We start from the raw sequence: 13,263 nt of genomic DNA on the forward strand, positions 1-13,263 counted from the left end.
AGGATTTTTAAGTTCATAGTTATCAGCAGAAAGACTGGTCTGTGGGAACTAAACCACTCAGCTCTGAGTAAAGCTCATTCCTTTTTCTATTTCTTCAGTGTGGACCAGTCTGAACTTAAAAAAAAAAAAAAATTCCTCTTCACCCCTTCTGTGACTTCCATCTGTCTTTTCCTGTGCTGAAACAAAGATGTTCCCTAAAGGTCTATTTTAAGGTTGTGACCTTAAGGCTCTTCCAGGACTGCTAAATTTTCTCAGGAATCTCATTCATTCACATAACCTTTCTGGGAAGCACTTCCACGATGCATTTTTCACTTCTTTTGAGGCCCTCACTTGGATTTCCAGCCCTCTCTTTTCCCATATTCCCTTTGGTCTGGAATCAGTCCCTTCTCTGGGCTCACCTGCTTTGTTTACCGGTACAGTATTTGTTCAGTAAACAGGACTTAGAATTACTAAGTCAGGGACACTTCTCTTTTTACTCCCAATTTCTTCACTTTGAGTGGAGAACCAAAGGTAACACTGATATTGTTAATCACTGACCTGTTGTTGACAATACCTAACTTTAAGGACAATCCCACAAGGCTTGGGAATATGGCCTCTTCTCCTTCCTTCCTTCCCTGTATTGAGTGTTAACGTATTACATGAATATAGTACAATATTGATGTCATCATCAGTATAGCTATACATCTTATTCCACATTCATTGCTAAGTCCTTATTGAACAGCTGCTCTGTCCCAGGCAGGGTTCTAAGCATTGGGAAGAGTGGCCAATGAGATGGACAAGGTCCTTCCTTGCATTCTGGGTGGGGGTGGGTGGTACACATAAAGATCATGGAAAAACAAGCACAGTTCTTAGTGATATGCTTTGAAGAAAATAAATGAGTGGGGGAGGCGACGCCTGTGGCGGATAAGGAGCACAACGACAGACAGGTGGGGATAGAAGGCCATTCTGAGGACTTCTGAGCTGAAGCCCCAAAAGACAGGAAGCCAGTTCCCATCAGAGGAGACAGCAAGGGCACAGGGCAGTGCGGCTGTCCGCAAGAGCAAGGGGGCGGAGCCGAGAGGTGGGGCGGGGCAGAGTGGGCGGGGCCTGGGAAGTCAAGGGAAGGAGTCCGAACTTCGTTCTAAATGAGATGCAAAGCCCCTTTAAGGAAGAAAATTACTTTTTGAAGACAAATATCAGAACAGAAAAATAGGTAATTTCTGAATATTCACATTTAATGAAATTTATTTACAGAGTTTTTTTTTTTTTTAACTTCTATAGTTCCTTTGGGTTTTATCTAAAGAAAAAAGCTGATCTGAATATATACTTGTGTGTGTGTGTGTGTGTGCCTGTGTAGTTACTAATGAAAATCCATTGACGGAAAAGAGAATTTAGTCACTAAAATGTTTTCTAGAAAGATGCTAGAGGTCATTTATTAATCCAAGAAAAAAATCCTTCATTTTGTGTGTATATAAATATACCTAAAGAGCTCTCCAATGGCATTAAGACAGTATTTTCTGAAATTATTAAAAAAAAATCAATATTACCTGTCAAGTACTATCTCTTGCATGTGCAACCAAAACTGCTAAGGTTATCTGAACAAGAAATCCCTGGCGTCTATTACAGAGAGCTTTTAAAGAACTTGCCTTGACAATTTATTCCTAAATCTTCTTTTTTTCCCCTTAGCTCAATACAGTATTGCCACTTAATTTCACAACTGCAAAAGGCTGTTTTAGACGCTACTTGGGGAATAAGTACTAAGGGTTCAAGTAAATGCAAATGATGTTTTTGCTACCTTTCTCAAAAGATTTCACATTAGAGAACAGACTGTAATATTAAATTGTATTATGTATATATAGATTTATAACTCAGTATCTTTTGCAGGTTCAGTTCAGTTCAGTTCAGTTGCTCAGTCGTCTCCGACTCTTTGCGACTCCATGAATCGCAGCACGCCGGGCCTCCCTGTCCATCACCAACTCCTGGAGTTCACTCAGACTCATGTCCATCGAGTCAGTGATGCCATCCAGCCATCTCATCCTCTGTCGTCCCCTTCTCCTCCTGCCCCCAATCCCTCCCAGCATCAGGGTCTTTTCCAATGAGTCAACTCTTCGCATGAGGTGGCCAAAGTATTGGAGTTTCAGCTTCAGCATCAGTCCTTCCAATGAACACCCAGGACTGATCTCCTTTAGGATGGACTGGTTGGATCTCCTTGCAGTCCAAGGGACTCCCAAGAATCTTCTACAACACCACAGTTTAAAAGCATCAATTCTTCGGCACTCAGCTTTCTTCACAGTCCACTCTCACATCCATACATGACCACAGGAAAAACCATAGCCTTGATTAGACGGACCTTTGTTGGCAAAGTAATGTCTCTGCTTTTGAATATGCTATCTAGGTTGGTCATCACTTTCCTTCCAAGGACTAAGTGTCTTTTAATTTCATGGCTGCAATCACCATCTGCAGTGATTTTGGAGCCCCCCAAAATAAAGTCTGACACTGTTTCCACTGTTTCCCCATCTATTTCCCATGAAGTGATGGGACCAGATGCCATGATCTTCGTTTTCTGAATGTTGAGCTTTAAGCCAACTTTTTCACTCTCCACTTTCACTTTCATCAAGAGGCTTTTTAGTTCCTCTTGGGGACTTTCCAGGTGGCTCAGGGGTAAAGAATCTGCCTGCCGATGCAGGATATGCCAGAGACGTGGGTTTGATTCCTGGGTCAGGAAGATTCCCTGGATGAGGAAATGGCAATCCACTCCAGTATTCTTGCCTGGAAAATCCCGTGGACAGAGGAGCCCGGTGGACTGCAGTCCATGGGATCACAAAGAATCAGACACAACTGAGTGACTGAGCATGCACACAAGATAAACGGTCCTAGTTTTGTTTTTTACAGTGCTATGAACATTGTTGTTCAGTCGCTCAGTCGTGCCCGACTCTTTGCGACCCCGTGGACTGCAGCATGCCAGGCTTCCCTGTCCTTCACCGTGTATCCTTTTAAAAAATTTTTATTGGAGTATAGTTGATTTACAATGTTGTGTTAGTTTCTGCCATACAGTAAAGTAAATCAGTTACATGTATACATATGTCCACTCTTTTTTAGATTCTTTTCCCAGTCCTAGTTATTCATCTCAATTGACATGAATTTGGCCAAACTCTGGGAGACAGTGAAGGACAGGGGAGCCTGGCATGCTGCAGTCCATGAGGGTCTTAAAGAGTCAGACACGACTTAGTGACTGAATCACAACAAGTTATTCAGGCTTAAAACTTGAGTCTATTAGGGACTATCTTGGAATACTGAAAGTCAAGACATCATGAAATGCTCCAGGAAATTTACCACATCCCCCCGTCCCCATTCTTCCCTCCAACCGGAGGGGACACATGACTGAAGACTTGAGATGAACTTATTTATTGTAAAAAGCAAATATGGTTAAGATGATCATCTCTCCGACCTGTGGTCCACAAACCCACTCCTGAGTCTTGACAGCCCGATTCTAGATCACTGTAAATATCCTTCTTCCTTTAGCAGTCCCTTATTTCTTTTCCAATTAAAATCATTAATTGAAACCTGAAGTCCACAAACCCACTCCTGAGTCTTGACAACCTGATTCTAGATCACTGTAAATATCCTTCTTCCTTTAGCAGTCCCTTATTTCTTTTCCAATTAAAATCCTTAATGGAAGAAGGGAGCCCTGAGAGAGCAGCTGGTTTCCTACCCCCTGGAGTGTGAACCTGAACAAGGAAGGAAGCATCACCTGCTGAAGCATCTACTGGTGTGGCCAGAGCTATGTCCTGTGGCCCATTATGGTTCAGTTCAGCTTTTCAATTTCCTCCAGTGAAAATTCTCTGCCTGGAACAACCTGTTCCTTGGATAGGCTTTCGCCACCCTGAACCTGGTGTCAGAGAAGGGGCTTCTGGGCCCTGCTCAGGCTTTGCAAACCTTGGGATGAAGTCCCAGAGCCTCTGACTAACAACTGAGTGCCGAATATTGACTACTGCCAAATGCAGGTACAAAGCTCTCACTTGTGAAAAATGTTTTCCAGGAAAGAGGACAGTGTTGGGGAACACAGGCTCAGCAGCTGGACTGCTTACACTTCAATCCTGACTTGCCCACTGTGACCTTGGCCAAGTGGTCCCACTACTCTGAGCCAAAGGACTTAAAACAGTACTTAGCACATAATCAACAATCAAAACCATGGCATTTATGATCATGGTGTGTTTTATTATTTATCATGGCATAAGGCACTTTTAAAGAAATATATCTCTTTTTAAAAGGAAAAGGAATCATAAGTGAACACACTGGTAATTATCAACTATCAGACTGATAATACTTTCCTAACTCCTTTCTGAACCTAACACCACTGGAAAATAATGCTGTTTGGCATACATACTGAGGAAACCAGAATTGAAAGAGACACATGTACCCTAATCTTCATTGCAGCACTGTTTACAATAACCAGAACATGGAAGCAACCTAGATGTCCATCTGCAGATGCAGGATAAGAAAGCTGTGGTACATATACACAATGGAATATTACTCAGCCATTAAAAAGAATGCATTTGAATCAGTTCTAATGAGGTGGATGAAACTGGAACCTATTATACAGAGTGAAGTAAGTCAGAAAGAAAAACACCAATACAGTATATTAATGCATATATATGGAATTTAGAAAGATGGTAATGATGACCCTATATGCGAGACAGCAAAAGAGACACAGATGTAGAGAACAGACTTTTGGACTCTGTGGAAGAAAGTGAGGGTGGGATGATTTGAGAGAATAGCATTGAAACATGTATATTATCATATGTGAAATAGATCGCCATTCCAGGTTCAATGCACGAGGCAGGGTGCTCAAGGCTGGTGCACTGGGATGACCCTGAGGGATGGGATGGGGAGAGAGGTGGGAAGGAGGGTCAGGATGGGGAATACATGTACACCCATGGCTGATTCATGTGAATGTATGGCAAATGCTAAGTCACTTCAGTCGTGTCAGACTCTGTGTGACCCCATAGACGGCAGCCCACCAGGCTCCGCCGTCCCTGGGATTCTCCAGGCAAGAATACTGGAGTGGGTTGCCATTTCCTTCTCCAACTCATGAAAGAGAAAAGTGAAAGTGAAGTCGCTCAGTCGTGTCCGACTCTTAGCAACCCCATGGACTGCAGCCTACCAGGCTCCTCCGTCCATGGATTTTCCAGGCAAGAGTACTGGAGTGGGGTGCCAAAACCACCACCATATTGTAAAGTAATTATCCTCCAATTAAAACAAACCAAAACAAACAAAAAAAGTAAAAAAAAATTTTAAATAATAAAAAAAAAATGGAGAGGATTTCATAGGATTCCCTCTTAGTATATTCTTGCTGTGTATTGAGTCAATTACCTTCCTTATTAGGTTTCTGGAAAAGGAGATCTAGAAGTTTCATTTCCATTGCTTTGAATTATTTCCATATCCTTTCCCAAACGCAAGTGCCACAGTCTAAAGTATTTCTTACAGGTGACATGACAAGGCGTTTCCATTAGCCCTTGGTGATGAACTTTCCCCAATTGCCCCCAGAAACCCCGAATCTGCATTGACGATTCCAGTTCACAAGTTACGACATCCTAGGCCTCAGAAACCAAGGTTTACTGGTTACACCTCTTCCTGAATTCCTCTTCTTGATTTCTTCTAGCCACATCTGTTGTAAAGAAAGATGAACACAAGGCAAGAATGCAGCAGAACTCTTAAATAGGAGCATACTAATTTTGAAAATTTTTAATTTTCTTGCCACATAACAATGAGCTATGGTGTGTCACCAATCTGGAGTATAATTAACTTGTCTTTTGTTCCTTATGAATTTACATATCCAATTATCTTTCTCTTTAATTTCTCATGGTTTTGCTACTTTGACTAAAACTTTTCAACAAGAAAGTCATTTAATTTAATGGACTTTGCAGTTCATTTGTAACCAGTTGGGTTGGTATTTTTTTTTTTTTTTTTTTTTTTTAGGATGACTGAATGCTACTATGTAACACTGTGAAGTTTTCCTTCACAGGAAAACAGGCAGGATGGTGAGTATCCAGGTTCCTGGTCCACCAGGACATCTGCTGAAAAAGAAGATGTGGCTGGACTAACACAGTGGTCGGGAGCAGCGGAGAAATAGATTAAACAACGAGAATGTTGATTTTAACCCATCCATGCTCCTTGATCAAGGCACCAGCGAGCACATTTAATCAAAGTTGGTGCCAATTTAGATAACATGGCTGAAACCACTGTTTTTGCCCCAGAGTAATTTATGCTTGGTTTCTGGAGAACTCTGCATCAGCTCCCATGTTTTCTGTGAAAGCAGAGCTAAGGATCTCATAAACAGAGGATGATTCCCATCACAGGAGAAGGTCCACATGCAGAGGAAGTTGCTGCAGCAATGAATGAGAGGGTATCAGGTGTGCTGCCCTTGACTGCAGAGATGGACCTTCAAGGGCTTGGTTCTAGTCTCTGGGATGAGGTTTTCAAATATGAACAATTTATGGCTTCCCAGGTGGTTCTTGCCTGGACAATTACATGGACAGGGGAGCATGGATCACAAAGAGTCAGATGCGACTAAGTGACTGAGCAGTTAGGTGCAAAGGTGACTTTTCTAGCTGCCAAGAAGGTAAACTCAACATTTGACCTGTATCAACTTCATCACTGGTCCCAGACTTTAACAGCAAATGTCAGCTACTCAGCTCCTTATTAAGATGAGTCTGCAGCTCTAGTCATGAGACATGGTGATTTGTTTTGTTAGGAAGGAAAAGAGATGACCTTCATTTTGCTTAACATTTTGGGAGTCCTGACCACAGTTTATTATAATCAGATGCAGTTTGCTCAAAGGATCATCAGAGATCACACTTGGATGTCAAGGTGTGACTGAAGTTGATAGGTAGACATTTACCAAGGGCTGCCAGAAAACCATCTAATGAAGAGCAGAGTTGAGAAACACATCATTAGGAGAACGCATTTAATCACCTATGCAGGGATATTCTAATAATATCATTTATTTTTTCATTTCCAGGCTCCTCCCTCCTTTCTTTTGTAAAGGGAGGGTCGTCCCATTTGAGTATCATTTAGGGCAGGACCCAGCTCTCTGATTTAAGCAGAAGGACATAAATTCACAAATCTGCCTGGAATACTTTTTTTTTATTTCAATAGGGGGTTGTATGCAGCTACTGTTTCTAACAAAATGAAAAAAAAAAAAACCAGTAGAAGTGAAAAGTAAATCAATCATAATTGGCGATTAGTTTTCCTTCAACAGATCCATCAGATCGTCTTCTATTCCCTTCTCATTCAGCTCATCTAGGCTGTAGTATCGGTGGACGATTTTCTCAGCGGTGACCACCACGACTCGGAGCCCGTGGGTATCTGTGCCCAGCTGGCACCCGATGGCAGATGACACCACCATGTCGAGGTTCTGGTAGGTGCCCCCAGCATTCCTGTGGTAGTGGCCTGAGAACACAGCCTTGATACCTGCAGGGGAGGGAGAGAATGTTAGGGGGCCAAGGATTTCCATTGAGATAACCGGGGGGCTCCAAGGGTTTCTTCTGTGAACAGCGGCACATTATTAATTATAAATACATGATATTATTCAGCATTATACAATAAATACGAAGGTGGCATATGTGACATATAGAATCTTTCCAAGGATAACTCAGTACACAATACATTATTCACCTGTTTGTCATGACTCACACAGGAAAGTACTAGGGAACAAGGAGGAGTATGTAGTATGCATGTGTGCTCAGCCACGTCCAACTCTTTATGACCCCATGGACTGTAGCCCGCCAGGCCCCTCTGTCCATGCAATTTTCAAGCAAGGATACTGGAGTGGATTGCCATTTCCTACTCCAGGAGATCTTCCTGACTCAGGGATTGAACCTGTGTCTTTTGTGTCTCCTGCATCGGCAGGCGGATTCTTTGCCACTGAGCCACCAGGGAAGCCCCAAGGAACAAGGAAAGAGAGGGTGATAAGGTGAATGACTTTGAGCGAGATGAAGGAAACCTTCTGAGGCCTACATAAACAGCCACAGGAGGCGGAAGGCACATGTCCATGAAAAATAACGTTTATGGAGTTCTAATCAAGACAGCACAGCAAGGTCAACATTTAATGTACCGCTTCCTCTCCAAACTAAGAGCCGCAATAGGTAAAATATAGAAAAAGAAACCAAAGGACAGACGTAGCCTTCAAAACCAAAATAAACAGTTCTAACGACCAGAAAAAAAAGCAGAAAGACAGAGTAGTGAGTGGGAGCTGAGCTCTTATAATCGAGACTGAAAGCACTTTCTCTGAGATAAGGAAATAAAGGTTGGCTCCTGGCGGAAACAGGGAAGCCTCAATACTTCCATTAACGGAAGGAGATTGAAGGAAACCTCTGCTGCCCTGGGCAGTGCTGGGCTGGTGTGGTTAACAAGTGCTCCAAAACCAAAAAGAGGCTTGACTTGTAAAGAGTCAGACATGACTTAGCAACTGAACAACAACAAAAAAATATATAGTGGAACTACGTGTAACTTTGTTCTGTATTTTCCATGTCTCTTATAAATATGTTATCACATTTTCATAATTTTAGAAATAAGAAAAAATAGGCAAAAAGAAAAAAAAAATTATGTCTTCCTTCCACCACCACACACACAAAAGAAACTGGTAAGTGTTGAGTATGCTGAATATTACCTTTGCTTCTTAATATAATTTATTTAATGATGAGTTCATATAATTAAATTGTAGTAATGGCTTTTAACAACCAACTCATATAGCTCCTTAACATTTAATCACTGGTTTTCCTGTGCTGGTAGGAGGTGTCTTCAGCCCAGGAGTGGGTGAAGGCTGACTGCAACCCGTGGACCTAAGGAGGGAAGACAGACACGGGCTCAGGTCAAGGAACCAAAACGTGTTTCCCCAGGATGACTGTGGGACCTAGACTTTAAAGCACTATTATAAAGCCTGGTCCCAGATGGGTAGTTTTGGGGTGGAAGTAACCAAAACCACTGGACAGAGAGAAGTTAGTCAAGAGAAAAGTTAGGGGAAAACAGAACTTCAAAATACTTCTTACTCAAATTGAACCTGAAATGAAAAATCCTCCCAGCCATGAAAATCTCATGCTAAGTAACAAACTCTTCAATCAGGGACATGAATTCACGTCATGGGAAATCAATGATATCAACAGTCTGGAAAATATTTAAAATAAATATTTGGCTCTCAAATATTCTCAATAAAGGACTAATATCTGTAAAAAAAAGAACAAGATGTTATGAAACAAAACAGGCATGAATTGAATAAGAATAGTTGGTAATGAAAATTTAGAAATGGTGAACATAAAAGTTAAAGTTTTAAAACAAGACTCTCAATGAATTGGATAAGTTGTAGACTAGATACTCATCAGACAGGGCATCGGTGAGTGGAAAGGAAGAACTGAGGAACTGAATCAGAAAACAACACCGAGACCCAGACTCAAGTGATATGAATGAGCAATTCAAAGAACCCAAAGGATGGGTTAAGAGGCATCAGTGAGTGCTTAAGGGGAAATGGAACAGAAGAAAGGAGGCAATAAGAGTAAGAACAATTTGAAGAAATAATAGTTGGGAATTTTCCAGAAAGGAGGAACATATGGGTTTTCAAAAAAAAAGCTACTAAGTAGGATAAATAAAATCAATTCATACTGACATATGTCATGGTAAAATTATGGAGCATCAAAAAGAAAAGTTTTCAAAAGATATCATGGCAAAAATATTATAAAGGAATGACAATTAGACAGGTAGCAGGCATCTCAATCATAAAAGAACCAGGGAGTAATACCTTCAAAATGCTTAGGGCAAGTAACTGTGAACTCAATTTTTTTACCTAGCTAAACCATCATTCAAATTTAAGGGCTTTTAAATAGATACTTGTTTGTACATATAAAGACTAAGAGTCTACCACTTCTCAAAACATTATGCTAAGTTAAGAAATGTCCAGAATGGGCATATCCATAGTGAAAGAAAGCACACTAGAGGTTGCTAGAGGAAAAGGGGAAAGAAGGAATGGGGATGACTGCTAACAAGCACAGAGTTTCTTTGCAGACTGGTAAAAATGGTCTGGAATTAAGGCAGCGGCAATGGTGGGACAGTTCTGTGAATATGTCAAGACCACTGACTTCTGTAGTAACTTTTACTGAATTTTTTGAGTTCCTTGGACTGCAAGGAGATCAAACCTGTCAATCCTAAAGGAAATCAACCCTGAATATCCAGTGGAAGGACTGATGCTGAAGCACTGATTCATTGGAAAAGACCCTGATGCTGGGAAAGACTGAGGGCAGAAGGAGAAGGGGGCGACAGAGGATGTGATGGTTGGATAGCATCACCGACTCAATGGACATGAATTTGAGCAAACTCTGGGAGATGGTGAAGGACAGGGAAGCCTGGCGTGCAGACAGGGTCGCAAAGATTCGGATATGACTTAGCGATTGAACAACAACATGATTGGGATTAAAACAGTAATTGACCTCTGTGATCATAACTATGGCATGAGAAAAACATCAGACAGATCCCAGTAGACCTTTTAACTTCATGGCTGCAGTCACCATCCACAGTGATTTTGGAGCCCAAGAAAAGAAAACCTGTCACTGCTTCCACTTTTTCCCCTTCTATTTGCCAATAGATGTTCTATAAAATACTTGACCAGTACTTCCCAAAACTGTAAAGGTCATCAAAAACATGGAAAGTCCAAGAAATGGTCACAGGAAGAGGCATTCACACCATGGAACACTACTCAGCAATGAAAAGGAATCAGCTACTGAGAGATGCAATGTTTTGAATGGATTTCAAGGAAATTTCACTGATCTAAAAAAAAGCCAACTCAAAAGGTTCCGTATTGTATAATTCCATTTACCTAATTCTTTCTTTCTTTATTTGGCTGTGCTGGGTCTTCGTTGCAGCACAGGGGATCTTTAGCTGCGGCATGCAGGATCTAGTCCCCTGACCAGGGACTGAACCCAGGCCCCCTGCATTGGAAGGGCAGTCTTAGCCACTGGACCACCAGGGAAGTCCTCACTTCCATTACATTCTTAAGGTGACAATATTACAGATATGGTTGCTAGGAGTTAGGGCCAGGGGTGCAGGGGGCTTGGGTATGGGTGTGGCTACAGGAGGGATCCTCATGGTGAAGGAATTATTCTGCATTTGACAATGATTCTGGAAAGCATGACAAAAACACGATCCAAATGTTGAGCCCTGCTCGTTAGTAGAGGTCTGGGAAACTGAACAGAGCCCCGCAGACTACAGCCACTCTCCTGCAGTAGGAACTGAGACCCACCTGGGCGTAGGGGGGCTGTCTGCTGGCCCGGGCCCACAGCTAGGGATGGAAAGAAAGGTGACCCAGGTTTCCCTGCTTAAAACAGCCAAGGGTGGGGAGACAGCTATTTCCACTGATTATTATTAAGATGCAAATGGATACAACTCATTTCAGAGGGTAAATAGGTGCAACTGGGTTCTCGCATTTTGTTGTGCATTCCCCTAGACCAATGCCAACATTTTCACATAAACATATCCTTTGGAAATACCAGAGAAGAGCCCATAGGTGTAGGTGTGTTGTGTCTGTGGTCATAAATACAGAGTGTGCACAGAGGCATTATTTATAATATTCATTTACAGGAGACTGGATAAATTATAGTACATGTATTTTTCTTAAAAGAGGTAGATTTACATACACCAGTGTTGAAAGGCACCAAATATATTATTAAGTATGAACAGCAAGATGTAAAAAAAGTTGTGTGGTCTTGTTTTTGTAAAATAAAGGTAACGTCCATATGTAAAACAGATACCTAGTGGGAAGTTGCTATATAACACAGGGAGCTCAACCTGGTGCTCTGTGGTGACCTAGAAGGCTGGGAGGGAGGCTCAAGAGAGAGAGTTCTGTATATATGTACACACACACACACACACGGCTGACTCCCGTTGTTGTATGGCAGAAACCAACACAACACTGTAAAGCAATTACTCTCCAACTAAAAAAGAAAAAGGCAATGTCCGTTTGAGAGCATGTGTGTGCGTGTGTTTGTATCCTCAGCTGAATGGGGGACAAACACACTAAACTCACACGGGTGCTTTCACAGCCAGGCTAGTGGGTGGCGGGGTTAGCAAGGGGGGAGGCACCACTTTTTATGTTTTCATTGCTGTAATGTTTGCAGTGATGACTTGACCTGGCGATCACAAGCCAACATCGAGGTGACATGGACCAGGAAAGGAGGACAGGAGGGACAGAGCTGTGTGGCTAAAAGCTGCAGCTGGAACCGTATCACTGAGCACGTGAACAGCTCCTGACCACGCAGGCTGGAGGGCTGTGAAAATGCCTGCCTGCTCCGCTGCCCTCCTGGGGTTTCCAAGCCTTATGGTCTGTGCTGTCGGAAGTCCCAGTGGGAGCATGTGCAATTAGACCCACCTTGGGGAGCTCCTAATGGCCAGTCGGAAAGCACTTAGTATTATTATTTTGTTGTCTGCTAAATTATGTTTATGAAATTTGGCTCTTAATGCCTAATTCATAGTTGCAAACTGTACTGTTCTAGAAGGAATGCTTGGCAATTTTGAAAGTAGCTTGCATTAGCCATAATTAGCTGTAAAAACTCACTTATGTTTAAATTTCACGCTGTACTTATTGGCATTTGCAGAGACAGGAGCATTAACAGAGACCGTGCAAGTGGCCAGCAGAGCTTTCAGAACGGGCATCGGCGGGCTGTGGACAGCTGGGTTTCTCCACCACCAGCGAGTCCCATCCATTCTCCACCCCAGGCCCCTGAGTGCTCGTCGTTTATTGTTAATGTCCCGAGTCACAGAAAATGTGACCAAATGAGGATTTTTAGGTGAGCAAAGATGCCAAAGGGGACCAGAAATAAAGATTTTGAAAGAGACTGTTAGCAAGCAGAGTGATTGTGTTCAGACCCTTCTCGTTTCTGGTAAAAGAGATCTCATTCCATTACAATAAACAAAGACCTTGGTATTTGCATCCTGAAAAGGCACTGAGGCAATGACCATTTGATAAATTACAAAGGGACGTCATACAAGAGGCTAAAGTCTGTCTCAAAGTAAGGACGTACAATTGACTCTCCACTCTGCTGGGTACTGGTATGGACTTCTAGGCTCTGCAACATTCCCGGCTGGCCCAGAGATGAGACTCAGGTGGGAAGAGCGGGAGCCTCTTCTTGGGATGGAACAGGAACCAGGAGTCTGGCATTTGGTACTGGAAGTTTCTGGGTCTATTCCCCACCTCCTGGGAAGTCCAGGAGTTTTGAAACCCCCTCACGCCTCCCGGTCCCG

At 42.4% G+C, this 13,263-nt stretch overlaps 1 protein-coding gene and 1 long non-coding RNA gene across 8 annotated transcripts in view; one reads left to right on the plus strand and one right to left on the minus strand.

Moving 5' to 3' along the window:
• Positions 1–4,176: 4,176 nt before the first annotated feature.
• CPPED1 (calcineurin like phosphoesterase domain containing 1) overlaps positions 4,177–13,263 on the minus strand; it is a 139,024-nt gene continuing 129,937 nt past the window's right edge. For all 7 annotated transcript variants that reach the window (XM_055561160.1, XM_055561155.1, XM_055561153.1 and 4 more), the window contains one exon: positions 4,177–7,452. In XM_055561160.1, coding sequence (XP_055417135.1) covers positions 7,223–7,452 — 230 coding nt within the window. In that variant the 3' untranslated portion in view covers positions 4,177–7,222. The remainder of the gene's footprint in view (positions 7,453–13,263) is intronic.
• LOC129637216 (uncharacterized) lies at positions 5,957–12,954 on the plus strand. The gene is made up of 3 exons (XR_008707381.1): positions 5,957–6,020; positions 7,277–7,399; positions 12,618–12,954. It is a non-coding gene; the product is annotated as an uncharacterized LOC129637216 (long non-coding RNA).

This window comes from Bubalus kerabau, chromosome 23 (assembly GCF_029407905.1).
Source record: "Bubalus kerabau isolate K-KA32 ecotype Philippines breed swamp buffalo chromosome 23, PCC_UOA_SB_1v2, whole genome shotgun sequence".
Classification (NCBI taxonomy): Eukaryota; Metazoa; Chordata; class Mammalia; order Artiodactyla; family Bovidae; genus Bubalus; species Bubalus kerabau.